This window comes from Myodes glareolus, chromosome 4 (genome assembly GCF_982192425.1).
Source record: "Myodes glareolus chromosome 4, mMyoGla1.1, whole genome shotgun sequence".
NCBI lineage: Eukaryota > Metazoa > Chordata > Mammalia > Rodentia > Cricetidae > Myodes > Myodes glareolus.
In genome coordinates this window covers 62111144-62125082 of record NC_142029.1, presented here as the reverse complement: position 1 = coordinate 62125082, position 13939 = coordinate 62111144, and the positions used below count along the sequence as shown (strand labels likewise).

At 46.0% G+C, this 13939-nt stretch overlaps 1 protein-coding gene, 1 long non-coding RNA gene and 1 other non-coding gene across 3 annotated transcripts in view; 1 reads left to right on the top strand and 2 right to left on the bottom strand.

The window, feature by feature from the left end:
* Window positions 1-11867, top strand: part of Bfsp2 (beaded filament structural protein 2) — a 58739-nt gene extending 46872 nt beyond the window's left edge. The window contains exons 5-7 of the mRNA XM_048417433.3: window positions 1621-1752; window positions 8368-8588; window positions 11642-11867. Coding sequence (XP_048273390.2) covers window positions 1621-1752; window positions 8368-8588; window positions 11642-11645 — 357 coding nt within the window. The 3' untranslated portion in view covers window positions 11646-11867. The remainder of the gene's footprint in view (window positions 1-1620; window positions 1753-8367; window positions 8589-11641) is intronic.
* LOC148122287 (U6 spliceosomal RNA) lies at window positions 1309-1415 on the bottom strand. Its single transcript, XR_015737781.1, has one exon. It is a non-coding gene; the product is annotated as a U6 spliceosomal RNA (small nuclear RNA).
* Window positions 9962-13050, bottom strand: LOC125389031 (uncharacterized). The gene is made up of 3 exons (XR_015737703.1): window positions 12661-13050; window positions 11038-11203; window positions 9962-10219 (listed from the first exon to the last, which is right to left on the bottom strand). It is a non-coding gene; the product is annotated as an uncharacterized LOC125389031 (long non-coding RNA).
* Between the last annotated feature and the right edge of the window lie 889 nt (window positions 13051-13939).

The following is a 13939-nucleotide window of genomic DNA, read 5'->3' as shown; positions in this document are numbered from 1 at the left end:
AGGCACCCCCTCCTCTGTCCAGAGAACAATCTGGGGATCTCTCCTTGGACCAGGGATCCCATATATAATCAAGTTTCCTATAAACTCTAATATGACTCCCTTAGTTGAAATATATTCTTCCCTGATCCCACATTCATCCTTCCTCCCTTCCCCCCCATCCCGGTCAACCGAGCTTTCTCCATTCCTCCCCTACTCCCTTCTCTCTAATCCTTTCCCCTTCCAACAACCCTCCCACCCCCCCCCATGCACCCAAGGTTACCTGGGACTCTTGACTATTTCCTACCTCCTGGCGGATAGCTAAATAATCTTCATCAGGTTCGTCTTCTTATTTAGCTTCTCTAGGATCACGAATAATAGGCTCAAAGACCTTTAATTATGGTTAGAAACCACTTATGAGTGAATACATACCGTGTTCCTCTTTTTGGGTCTGGCTTACCTCACTCAGTAAAGCGTTTTCTATGTCCATCCATTTGCATGCAAAATTCAAGATGTCATTATTTTTTACCGCTGAGTAAAACTCTAATGTGTATATGTTCCACACCTTTTTTAACCATTCTTCTATTGAGGGGCACCTAGGCTGTTTCCAGGTTCTGGCTATTACAAATAGTGCTGCTATGAACATAGTTGAACAAACGCTTTTGTAGTATGTTTGGGCATCTCTAGGGTATATTCCCAAGAGAGGAATTGCTGGGTCCTGAGGGAGGTTGACTCCCAGTTTCCTGAGAAACCGCCACACTGATTTCCAAAGTGGCTGCACAAGTTTGCATTCCCACCAACAATGGATGAGTGTTCCCCTCATTCCACATCCTCTCCAGCATAGGTTATCATTGGTGTTTTTAACTTTAGCTATTCTGACAGGTGTAAGATGGTATCTCAAAGTGGTTTTGATTTGCATTTCCCTGATCGCTAAGGAGGTTGAGCATGACCTTAAGTGTCTTCTGGCCATTCGAAGTTCATCTGTTGTGAATTCTCTGTTCAGATCATTACCCCATTTTTTAATTGGGTTAATTAGAGTTTTAGTGTCTGGTTTCTTGAGTTCTTTGTATATTCTGGAGATCAAACCTTTGTCTGATGAGGGGTTGGTGAAGATCTTCTCCCAGTCAGAAGGCAGCCTTTTTGTCTTACTGACAGTGTCCTTTGCTTTACAGAAGCTTCTCAGTTTCAGCAGGTCCCATTTATTCATTGTTTCTCTTATTGTCTGTGCTACTGGGGTCCTACTTAGGAAGTGGCCTCCTGTGCCTATATCTTGTAGACTACTTCCCACTTTCTCTTCTATCAGGTTCAAAGTGGACAGATTGATGTTGATGTAAAAATATGGAACGCTTCACGAATTTGCGTGTCATCCTTGCGCAGGGGCCATGCTAATCTTCTCTGTATCGTTCCAATTTTAGTATATGTGCTGCCGAAGCGAGCACTCTTTAGTAAATCTTTTGAATAGTATTCTAGTTGTAAGCATCAAAGGTTGAAAACAAGCTTTTGTATATGAATTGGTTAGCAGGTTTATAAAAAGGTGAATTTTTTTTAGTCTGGCAGAGAGTCAGTTTAGAAGGGGCTGAGGAGTAAAGGTGGCTTCAGGTTTCCAGTTCATCCCCACTCACCCTGAGTCCTGACTTTCCACAGCAACAGACAGAAGTGGTCCACGCAACCCAGACCCAAGAGGAAAAGCTGGCCGCTGCCCTCAGCATAGAGCTACATGACACTTCGTGCCAAGTGCAGAGACTCCAGGCTGAGATGGAATCTTTACGGGCTCTGGTGAGTGTGCCTAAAAAAAGGCCTTGGCGGTTTTGATGTTTAACTCTTCAACTGTCAGTTTGAAGTCTGACGGTTCATAGTTTGCAAAAGGGCTTCCTTCTCACGGGATGTGGTTTTGGCGCCCGAAGTGTCTTCTGACCTCTGAGCTTCATCAGATCTTGCCTCACAGCTAACACGTGGCGTGAGCACAGCAGGGACTGTAGAAATATCCCTTACCTGCCGCTGCTGGGAATGTTGGCCGCTGACGCTTGCAGCTGCCCCAGCTCAGCTGCCCTGCTTCTTCAGAGAATTGCTCTCAGCCAAACAGAAGATGCCTGATCCAAGAAGTCAGGCCATGCCCCTGCCCCCAGACAGTGCCAGACTGATGGTTTTGAAAGCCCAGCTTACTAGCTTCAAAGTGGAAACAGCTGTGCAGATCTCCCCATAGGCTCAGGCAGTAACCAGTTTTCAGAGAGGTCACTCCCCGGCTTAGCTGCCCTGTCTCCTTTGCTCCATCATTCCCCCTCTTCCTGAGGGGTAGCTCCAGAATCCTTGCCTCGATCTCAAACACCTAGGAAGCTCAGACTCGCTGTGGTTTGCAAGCAGGTGCCTTGTAACTACTAATTATTAGTAATTAAAATAATTACAGTCAGCCCTCTGTATCCATGGTTTCTCCATCTGTGGATTCAATCAACTTTGGACTGAAAACATTCAGGAAAAACATTGCACCTTGTTTTGCATCTGTGCACCCTCTATTTCTTATCAATGTTCCCGAAGCAACAGCCTGGCCATCTGTATAGCTGCACATTGTATCACATATAAGTCATCTAGCAATGCTTCGCTGAGATTTAAGGAAATATGCAGGAGGATTGTGTAGGTTATATGCACATGTGATGTCATTTTCTACAAGAGGTTTGCATCTATAGACTTAGGTATCCATAGGCATCCTGGACCCAACCCGACACAGTTCCTAAGATGGCTGAATTAAGCTCCACCTCTGGTCTGGGTGGGACTGAAGCACTATTAGGACATCATGACATCTCTTTCTCCATTCTAACTCCAAAACTTTGTTAGTGTGTGTGTGTGTGTGTGTGTGTGTGTGTGTGTGTGTGTGTGTGCACGCTTTTATATCTAGATCACTCACAAGAACTCACCGTGTTCCAAGAGGTATAGCAAGAGCTTTGGGGACATAAGACTAATTAGACACGGCCTCTATCTCCAGGGAATCAGTGGCTTCTGTAGAGGAATTGATGTCATCTGAAGAATCACAAGGCTCAGCGTGTGAAGGAATGTCAGGTGGGGACACCAGGCCCACTGTGGGAGTCAGTATATTTACTTTTCAGTGGGTATAGTGAAGGGCACAGCTGAACAGGGTCTAGAAAAACCCTATCCACCATGAAGTCTACATCCACCTCCAGTCTTCTCTGAGGTGTAGCAGTCCTGTGAAATTGGGGAGTGTTTCTTAGATCGTGGTCTTGAACCCCAGGCTCCTCTCTTCACTGGTCACATGAGCCTCTAAACTTCTATTTTTCTCATTTGTCTAGTAAGGGTCTAATTTAGTGGTCATATCTACCTGCTGTCTCAGTGGCTTAAAACACCAGAATCATATGCTCTGCCGTCCTGTGATTTAGGCAGAGGTCAGCAGAGACAGCTCTTCCCTAACCCTCATGATGTCTGCTGGGGTTGGGACAGCACAAGTGACTTCAACTCACACGGTAGATACCTCAATTGTGACTGTGTCCTGCTTCAAAACCTCTCCACATGGCTATCTTTGTGGTATTGTGGTGTTATTAGTTCAGTCAGACTTCTCATGTAGAACCTGCTTCCCTTAAAGAGTGAGCACACATCTATCAGCCCCCTGACATCTAAAGCCCTCTTAGCTTTAGAGTTCCTGAGCATCTGGAATTTCTTATTCTATTGTTCAAAGCAATCACAAGAGCAGCAAGATCCAGTGAGCCCCAACTCTTAGCAAGGTCACATTCAGAAGGACCATGTAGGGTGATGCTAATTGTTGCAGCTGCCTTTGGAAATATGATCTCTCCAAAGATCAGAATAGAACTGACCTCAGAAAGTCACCAGGATGACTAGTTAGATAATGTGCGACAAGCCTTTTATACCATGCCTGACACAGGCAAGCAATCAACAAACAGCCATCTATTGTAATCTATCGAGCAAAACTATAACCACTGACCCAGGAACCCCGAGTGGACATCAGCAGCCACCTGGTCACCTCACTTCAACCCCATGTTCCTAACTGCTGTGACAAATGGAAAAAGAACTGAGACGCCAACCAGAAGACTTCAGAGTACTGGCATTTCTCCTCTGCCCATGATCAAGATGAGCTAGCTCGGTCCCCTGTGGGTCCCAATAGACAAACATTCTCATTACCGTACCTTCCAGCCAAGATGAGGAGCGCACACTGAGGATGGGCAGGGGGCAGGTGTAGGGGGGACTTCATCCAGCTAGCCTGAGTCAGAACAACCTGTGCGTACACACTGCCCATCACTCCTGTAAGCCAGGCAGCTTTGCGGCCAGACTTTCAGCTCCCTTTGCCACTAGGGTACCGTTTGTATTGGAAGCCAGGCACCATTAAGGCCAACTGAACTCTGTATTTAGTGGAATTCAAGCCCAGAATTTGCCCCCAAAAGTTATTACCTTGTTTTCTGGGGTGGGGGGGGGGAGTTTGAAATTCAAGAAAGTCCCAGTCTTCAGAGACCCGGGGGAACCAAGAGCCTCCGTGTTCTCAGAGTGTGACTGGTGTTGTCCATGCCCCTAGGGCTATAGAAACTGCAATAGGAGACCAGTCAAGTCATAGTCACTCAAGGTCAAACACCTCTGAAGAAGCAAGCATCTCCTTCTAGAATGCCAGGAGCTTTTTTCCTGCGTAGTGGCACGCGCCTTTAAACCCAGTCCTTAGGAGGCAGAAGCAGATAGATCTCTATGACTTTGACGTCAGCCTGGTCTACATAGTGAGTTCCAGGACAGTCAGAGCTACACAGTGAGAGCCTGTGTGGGGTAGGGGGGGGGGGGTAAAGAATGAATGACCGAAGCTTAGGTGAAGATGCTAGACATGGATTCTAAGGGTGGGATAGACGAGCCACAGGACCTCTGATAAGGGGTCTCATGAGTGTACCCCTGGGACAATATCCTAAGTCATCAAGGAATACCCTCAAGCCACGTGGGAAGCTCACTTAGAACATGGGGCAGAAACTATAGACAGACGGCCCACGCGTGTTCCTGTGAAGTGGTTCTCTAAATCACAGGTGTTACAGATACAGTGTCAACAACTCGCAAAGAGGATGCAGGTTGCCGGGCAGTGGTGACGCATACCTTTAACCACAGCACTCGGGAGGCAGAGACAGGTGGATCTCTGTGAGTTCGAGGCCAGCCTGGTCTACAAGAGCAAGTTCCAGGACAGGCTCCAAAGCTACAGAGATACCTTGTCTTTAAAAAACAAAAACAAAAAACCAGCCAGGCACAGGTTCAAAAGTATGTTCAAAACAAAACTCTAATTCCTATATAAAACAAAAGAGAGAAAACCCAAGGAGGTAGGAACGAATGATTCTCAAAATCTAGACCATTCCTGCATGCTTGTCACTGTGAAGAGGTCTCAGATCCCACCAGTCAAATAGCAGCTGAGGCCGAAGGCTGATCTACTCTTACTCACAGTGACCTCACCCTGCTTCCTAAAAGGCACTAGGGCCGGCATTTGACTCAAGGTTCACACGTCCTGAGGAGTGAAGAAGATCTAGGGGCCAGGGAAATAGTTTCTTCAGTCAAGTGTTTGCCCTGAATACCATCTCCAGAACCTGCACATTTAAAGAAAGGGAGAGGAAGAGAGAGACAGAGACAGACAGAGAGGGGGGGGGAGAGAGAGAGTCAGAGACTGAGACAGAAGAAAGCTGGACCTGGCAGCATGCCCTCATAATCACAGCACTGGAGAGGACAGGTCCCGCCTACTTGTTGAGCTCCAGGCCAGAGAGACCCTGCCTCTAAAAGAAATGTAAACAATTCCTGAGGAATAATGTCTGAAGTTGTCCTCTGACTTCCACACACATATACATGTGTGTGCACCCACACAGACATGTGTACCCATACACACATAAACACACACACTTTAGCTAATATGATGAGCTTTGCTTAACAACACCACAAACCAGAATCTTCCATTTCATCTACAGTAGTCAGAAGTCTATTTTATAAAACATCCCCTCAATGTTTACAGAAAGTTAATTCATCAAGATTTGATTGAATCCAACTTAGAAAAAAATATTTGTTTTTATGTGCTACATAGCCAGTCATGGTAACACATGCTCTTAATCCTAGCACTTAGGAGGCAAAGGCAGGCAGAGCCCCGTGCATTCAAGGTCAGCCTGGTCTATATAGCGAGTTCCAGCACAGCCAAAGCTCTATGATGAGACCCCGTCTTTAAAAAAGGAGTCAGGTACTGAGCTGCAGAAATGGCTCAGCGGTTAAGAGCGTTGCTGCTTTTGCAGCAGACTCAAGTTCAGTTACTGAAACTTATGTCAAGTGACTTACAGCCACCTGTCACTCCAGCTACAGAGGATCATATGGCCTCCACAGGCACCTATGCTCATATGTGCACATGAATTCATAAATTAAAAATAATAAAATTTTGGATGGAGAGATGGCTTAGTGGTTAAGAGGACTTACTTCTCTTGCAGAGGACCCAAGGTTTGTTCCCAGCACCCACAGGGAAGCTCACAACTCTCTGTAACTCCAGTGCCAAGGGACCCAGTGCCTCTTCTGTCCTCTGTGGGCTCCTACACACATGTGATGGATACACTTAGGTATGCACATACACATAAAATAAAAAATAAAAATACTGAGATAAAATCTTTTCAAAGCCAGGTACTAACTATTACACATAGTCACACTTAGGTTTAGTTCTTTTACTGGCTGACTTTCAGGACACAACACACAGGGAGATGAGAAGAAAGAGGTTTGCAGCCTATCTCAATGGCGCTCAACCTTCCTAACACTGTGCCCTGTTAATGCAGTTCTTTGCAGCAATCTACAACTATAAAATGACTTTCGTTGCTACTTCATAACTGTAATTTTGCTACTGTTATGAATCATAATGTAAATGTCTTACGTGCAGGATATTTGATATGCAACCCCCAAGGGGTCTCACCCCCTAGTTGAGAACCACTGGTAACTGATGGGAAAGAACAGTAGAACAATTTAATGTAACTACATTGCAGGTGCCTTCTCCCAGGCAACAGTGTATCTGGGCCTGTACAGGCTCTCTCCTGGCACTGAAGGTTCAGAAGCCTGTTTCCCTCTAAGCCTCGCTATCTTGTAGGACAGGCATCTCCCTGCAGTGAGTTCAAAGGCATGCAAGTGTTTGGGGAGTCATGGAAACTTGGGGAGCTCCTAACCAACTTGTTTGTAGTAAGGACTGAGGAGCAGCGAGGAAGGCTTGCTAGAGAAGCGACTTGAACTTGGGGATGAACAGGAATTAAACAAGTAAGAATGCCCCAGGCCTAAAAACCAGTATGAGGCTGTGCATAGTGGCGTACACCTTTAATCCCCGCACTGGGGAGATGGGCGGATCTCTGTGAGTTTGAGGCCAGCCTGGCCTACATAGTAAGTTCCAGGACAGCCAGAGTTATACAGTGAGATCCTGTTTCAAAAAGAAAGGAAGGAAGGAAAGGAGGAAAGAAGGAAAGAAAAGAAGGGAAAAGAGAAAACAATATGAACCCAATAAGCTTCCATGACCAGAAATGTTGCCACTAGTGTAGAGTGGGAGGTAAATGGGAAGACACAGAGCCAACCATGGGAACCATACTAGGGGTTCTTAGGAGCCACCAGTGTGAGGTTTAAGTAAAGGAGATAGAAACCCAGACGTATACTTTAGCCAAGGCACCTTGGCTAAAGCTGTGTGGGAAATTTAGGAAAGATAGAAACTAAAAGCAGGGTGATGAGTGAAGAGGCCTCTGAGCTGACCTCAGGGGATAAATGTCCAATCCCAGACCATGGTGTTGGGAGAAGAAAGGTGACTATGAATGTAAAAACCTCGCAGGAGGTCTAAGAGGCAGGACTCTGATGAAAGGGACATCCAGGACACATCTCCCCCCAGTTTCTCCAGCTGATACACCGAAGAGGAGAGACCAGTGGTTCAAAATGAAGCCAGGGGCTCTGTTTTGGGGGTCTTTACGTATTTCTAATAAGAAGTTCAAGAGCAGGCCCACAGCTGAGGAAGACAGCTGTGCTGGAGGTTCCGGTGTAGGTGTCATGATCCTGAGTGAGGAGGTCATCAGCTCGCCAGACCTGGGACCCCTGCTCGAGGTTCTCTGCCTCCTGATGGGGCAGTAGGAAGCCACCAAGGCACAGAGGGACAGGGCCTAGCAAAGATGCATTACTAAACACCACAGAAAAGTGCTGAGAGGTAAGGGTCAGACACCTCCGTTTCAGCTCCCTCCTGCCCATCACAAAAAGTCAATGAAGCCGAGCTCCACTTTCTTATTCTTCCCTAGAGCCAGTAAGACTGATCTCTATTCCTCTCCAGAGTTGACAGCATCCTTGCCCCCAGAGACAGTGGGCTGAGCAAGTCCGTCACACGTTCCCTGGCTGGAGGGCCCAGCCCAATGACCCCTATTCACTCTTTTGTAGAAACGAGGCCTGGAAAACACATTGTATGATGCTAAGCATTGGCATGACATGGAACTGCAGAATCTGGGTGCTGTGGTGGGCAGGCTGGAGGCAGAGCTGGCAGAGATTCTCTCAGAGACAGAGCAGCAGCAGCAGGAACGGGCGTACCTGCTGGCATGCAAGAGCCAGCTGCAGGAGGATGTGGCGTCCTACAATGCCCTGCTGGACAGAGAGGAGAGCAGGTATGGCTCAGTTCTGCCTTAGCTGCAGGAAGAATGCACGTGGAGGATGGGGTGGGACTGGGTGGGTTCAGAGCTGGATTGAAATGCACAAAATCCTGGGTTCAATCCCCAGCACTGCATAAAACTGTTCATCATGATCCCACATCTCACATTTCATTCAAGACCGGAAAGACGGAGTAACAAAAAGCCCTTTTCCTGAGTGACTCAATTTTTTTTAAAAAAAAAAAGTTGAGATTTTTATTTATATTTATTTTATGTGTATGGGTGTCCTGCCTGCAAGCAAGTCTATGTAACACCTATGTGCAGTGCCCATGGAAATCAGAAAAGGGGACTAGAGTCAAACAGTTGTGAACTGCCACGTGGATGCTGGAGATTGAACCCAGGTCCTCTAGAAGAGCAGTCAGAGTTCTTCACTCCCAAGTTGTCTCTCTAGTCCATCTCTCAAACATTTTGAGGAGGCTTCTTGTTAACTTTCTTTTATCTGACTGGCCATGCATGCCTACAGGGGATGCTGAGAAAATGCTTTTTAATTTGGACTCTATAGAGAAGACAAGCAAGGTGTTGGGAATGCAACAAGAGTCATTGAGGTCCACCCCCAAGACCCTCTTCAGGGTACAGATTGGAAGCTACAGGAAGCAAAATGAACTTTTTTCTTAGGATAACTGAAGGCTAATGATCTCTCTCTCTCTCTCTCTCTCTCTCTCTCTATCTATCTATCTATCTCTCATTATGTGCTTTTCCAAATCAGTCTCTTTATTGTTCTGCTGCTATTCTAATTCTCCTGTCCTTCTAATTTCTCTTTCTTCCAGGGGGATTGGAACAATCATAAAAATTTACAAAAATTGCCTCTCATTAGTCAAAAGCACATTCCTAGGGTAAACAAATAAGGAGTTGAGTCATTTACCATGGCAACACAATGGTTTCAAGGTTTCAGGAGTAAGACTGTGACCAGATTGAGGGGGGCAGGTAGAGGCACAGTGCTCAGTGACATGCTTTGAGACAGAGGTCCATTGTCACTAGGCTTGGCAAGTGAAGAACTGGCATGCTTCTCTTAGGGTGCTTTATGTAGCAACCTTGGTAAGACACCTGTGACTCTGACCTTGGGCATAGTTATTATTAAAGTTTTAAACTTATAATCTATTTACAGAAAACCTTTAGTCTAGCTTGAATTTGCACTGAGGTGAAAGTGAGCTTATTGTGTGCAGTTAGTCTGAGCAAAAGGAGCAAAGCAGGCTTTTAAGTGTCCACAGTCCTCATGGGACAATAGCTCTAGTTCTGAAGCATGTCCTAGCATACATTCTATATATCAAAATTATATAACTAAATGAAAAGTCATCTTCTTGACCACCCCCAGATATGCGTGACCATAAGACTGAGATGTGAACATGCAATTATGGATACACATTACATGAGATTACACACTACAATGCAGGTATTGGGGAGACACCAAGTTGCTTTAGAAAAAGTAAACCACAGTTTTCAGAATTGGTCTTGCAAGCCTTGTGTGGACAGGATTAATCTTCATCAGAGAGTCACTTCTCTGGTGGGTTGACATCTGAATTATCAGTTTCCATATGCTGTGTATTTCAACAGCCTCCGACAGGAATGACAATGGAGTTGGCCAGTCATGTCTGCCAAAATTATGTAAGCATATGCATATGAGATTGTGAGCATATATACAGGTCTTTTCTAATCAATAGACACATCGATCAGCCTGCACATCAGAGACTTATCATTAGCCTCAGAGCTTAGCATCGTTGTAGATTCTTTCCATAAATCCAAATATTTATTTGTCTTCATTTTCTCTATCTTCATACCTCCCTCCAAGGTCTCCTCTATGGCGCATTGAATTAAGAATTGGACAGTAAGGGCTGGAGAGAGGCCTCAGCAGTTAAGATCACTGGATGCTCTTCCAGAGGACTTGGGTTCAATTCCCAGCATCCACAAGGTGGCTCACAACATCTATAACTCCAGGTCCAAATGATCTGGCACTCTCTTCTGGCCTTCATAGGCACCAGGCATGTATATAATGCACAGTCAGATATGTGCACATAAACTGCCCATGTACGATAGATAGATAGATAGATAGATAGATAGATAGATAGATAGATAGATGATAGATAGATAGATAGATAGATAGATAGATAGATAGATAGATAGACAGATAGACAGATCGATAGATAGACAGACAGACAGACAGATTTTTTTAAGAAGAAAAGGACAGTAACTCTATGAGACAACTTAGGGGAGCTGGTGAGATGGGTCAGCAGGTAAAGGTACCCATTACACAACCCTAAAGCTCTGAGTTCAAACCCCAGTCTACATAAAGATAGGAGAGAACTGACTCCATGAAAAAGTTCTCTGATTTCTGTACATGTACTGTGGCTATGGGCACATGGGTGGGTGCATTCACAAATACTAATAAAAAAAAGTACAAAAGCAAACTTACAGGTCATATAGTCCATCTCAAGAGAGAATGGAAAAGCCCAAGTGGGAGGGATTTGTCAGTGGTCACATATGGAGGTTGAAGCAACTCTGGGTCCTGAACACAGGCTTCTGGGCCCTCTCCCAGAGAGGATAGCATCCTGTCTCATGTCTTTTTGTTCACTTGCTTTCTGTGGAATGTGAAAGCCAGATGTTCTTAACAAAACCAAATCTTTCAGATTCCTAAGCACATCTGAGTAAATATGCAAAACCATTTTAAATGAACATGGGAGAGTGAAGGAGGTGGAACGTAGTTCAAGAACATAAGTACCCGATGAGTGGCTGTTAGGCAAGAGTCGAGCCCTAACCCTTGGCTGCCTCCATTCCTTCCTGTGCCCACCAGAATGCCACACGTCCCCAGTTACTAACAGGACACGTGTCCCAGAGTTCCAGAAGTCATTTTCCCAACGTCCGTCAAACTACAAAACAGAGATTCGAACCTTGGCACCGTCTTACTCCGAAAGTCAAATTCTTTCTCATGACACAGCTTCCTTTCCCACAATCCTGCCATGGCATCTTTACCAGTGTTCTGTCTCTCTTGTTTCTGATTCACCTGTGTTTCTTTTCAGCTGATGGGAAACATGAAAACAATTTCCTCCTTCTGCCAAGAGAGCTACCACCTTCAGCAGCCCACCAGTAACGATGCTTGAGGAACTTCTTTCCCTGCTGGATTCCCTGGTTGACTCAGATGAAGCGGGAACGCTTCCTAGGAGTAGAGAGGGTCCTTCTGCTCTCATTTAAGTAGTCTCTAGCTTGAACAACCTAGGCCTCTCCAAATAAATGCTTTGTGTGCAACTCCCAGTCTACCATTTCATGTTTAACCTGTTGTTAGTACAGAGATAACACAGTTCTGTCTGCATATCTCAGGGGCTCTTTGGGGATTTTCATTGGTTGTGTGTGTGTGTGTGTGTGTGTGTGTGTGTGTGTGGTGGTGGTGGTGGTTCACCGGATGGAACCCAGGGCCTCATGCATGCTAATTATATACCCTGTCACTACACTACTCTACCATACCAGGGAGCCAGTCTTAGGTATTTCTGGAAGGGACCTTGTGTGACAACACCTGTCTCACCATTGCCTCAGGGTCAATTCTTCTGGGGTTTATCAGCACACAGGCGCTGCTCACTCAAAAGTTCTGCTGTTGACACAAAAATGTACACACACACACACACTTTTGCTGGAACAGGGATTAGCCTGTTGTTTCGTTGAACATTCCATACTTACAGGTGTCACAGGACATTCAGACCGCGTGAACAACAGCACCATATTTATCAACACGCACATCTCACTTGCCCATGGCACGACGCTTCTCCATCAGTTTCAGCCCATGGGACACTAATTGGGTTGTGGTTGCTCACCCACTTGCAGCCTCAAATTTTCTTCTCAGAAGCCTCACGCCAGCCCCCTCAAGGCTTGAGCCAGCCAAATATAGTTCATGCATCTGCTTCCTACGCAGGCAAGACTCTCCTGCCTTCAGATTAAAACTGAAACCACCACCTGGGTCCAACCACAGGCTCTCAGTGCTACTAAAACCACACACCACCACCACCACGCCACCACAAAAATACACACTTCTCTTTCCGTCACCTACCTGCTACACTGAATTAGACCAAGAAATACAAGCTGAATCTTTGTCCCCTTGGTCACCGCGAGCTGCTCACCCCAAAAGAGGAATCCATCCAGTGCAGGAACATTTGAAGACCTTCATATGAAAAGTTCCAAAAAGACAAACATTGTTTATTTTATTTAAACAACAAACAAAAAGCCACTAGCCTTTAAAAAGAAACAAGCTGTCCTGTTGGGGCCGTGTCCAGTGGATTTTCCTGCTAGCCTGCAGGACCAAAGAAATTGAATTCATGAATCTCCCAGAAGACCAGCTACTTGGACTCTGCACAGTATCTCTACATAATTCAGTTCGTTGTCTGAAGTACAGAAATAGGCAGGCCGCCACTTACGCTCCATTTCAGCCAAGCATCCACTTCCCCTGGAGCTGCACACTACTAATTGAACCACCTGGGTACGAGAGCCGCTCAGGAAGAGCGTGCAGCTGTCCCAGCTATGGTGGATGCCGCAGGTACTGTGATAGGTGTCTTATTATCACTAATTACTGCCTCTAAACCAAGATCTCAGTTCCCAACCTCAACATAGCCTGAAGCCTGGACGGTGGGGACCCCATGCATGCATTCTTTTGCAGGATCTGGAATCCAGCCCAGCCGCTGGAAGGCAGGAGAGTCGATGCGCACAACTCTCAGAGTCTCTCCCAGAAGCACGCTGTGTGGGGCTGTACTCTTCAGACTCTTCTGCCCTGCGTGCTCAGAGAGCAGGTGCTACAAGTCAGTTAGTTAATCACCTTTTGGCAGGGAGAGCCCTGACTGACTGCTGCTTCCAGTTCCCAGCACAGACTCCTGCTGCTTCTAATGAGGCTTCATTAGCAGGTATGAAAAGGCCCTGCTGGCCCCTGGATGCTGCCAACTCCTTTTTTATGTCAGGCTTCCTCTCGAAACATCATGGTACAATTACCCATTGGCAGTGGTTCCCTGACAGGTGGTGGGGGAGGCCGCTGCTACTGGTGACAATCATTTGTTCTGGAGAAGGTGGGTGATGGGCTTTGAGTGGATTTCTTCTACACACAGTGGAGCTCTCTTTCCACACACCACGCAACTCAACTCCAGTGGATTCTGGGTTTCCATGCATGCACCTCCCATGAGGTTGCGGGAACATCCTCTGGCTTTGAGACCCCACATCCTTTGCCCTTAAATTTCACTTCAAGGTTACTGGTAATGCTTTTGAGCACGGACCGGTGCTCAAATGTTTTGACAGATTTGGGGGATACCAATAAAAAAAAAAAAGATCATTTCTGCCCTCATGGG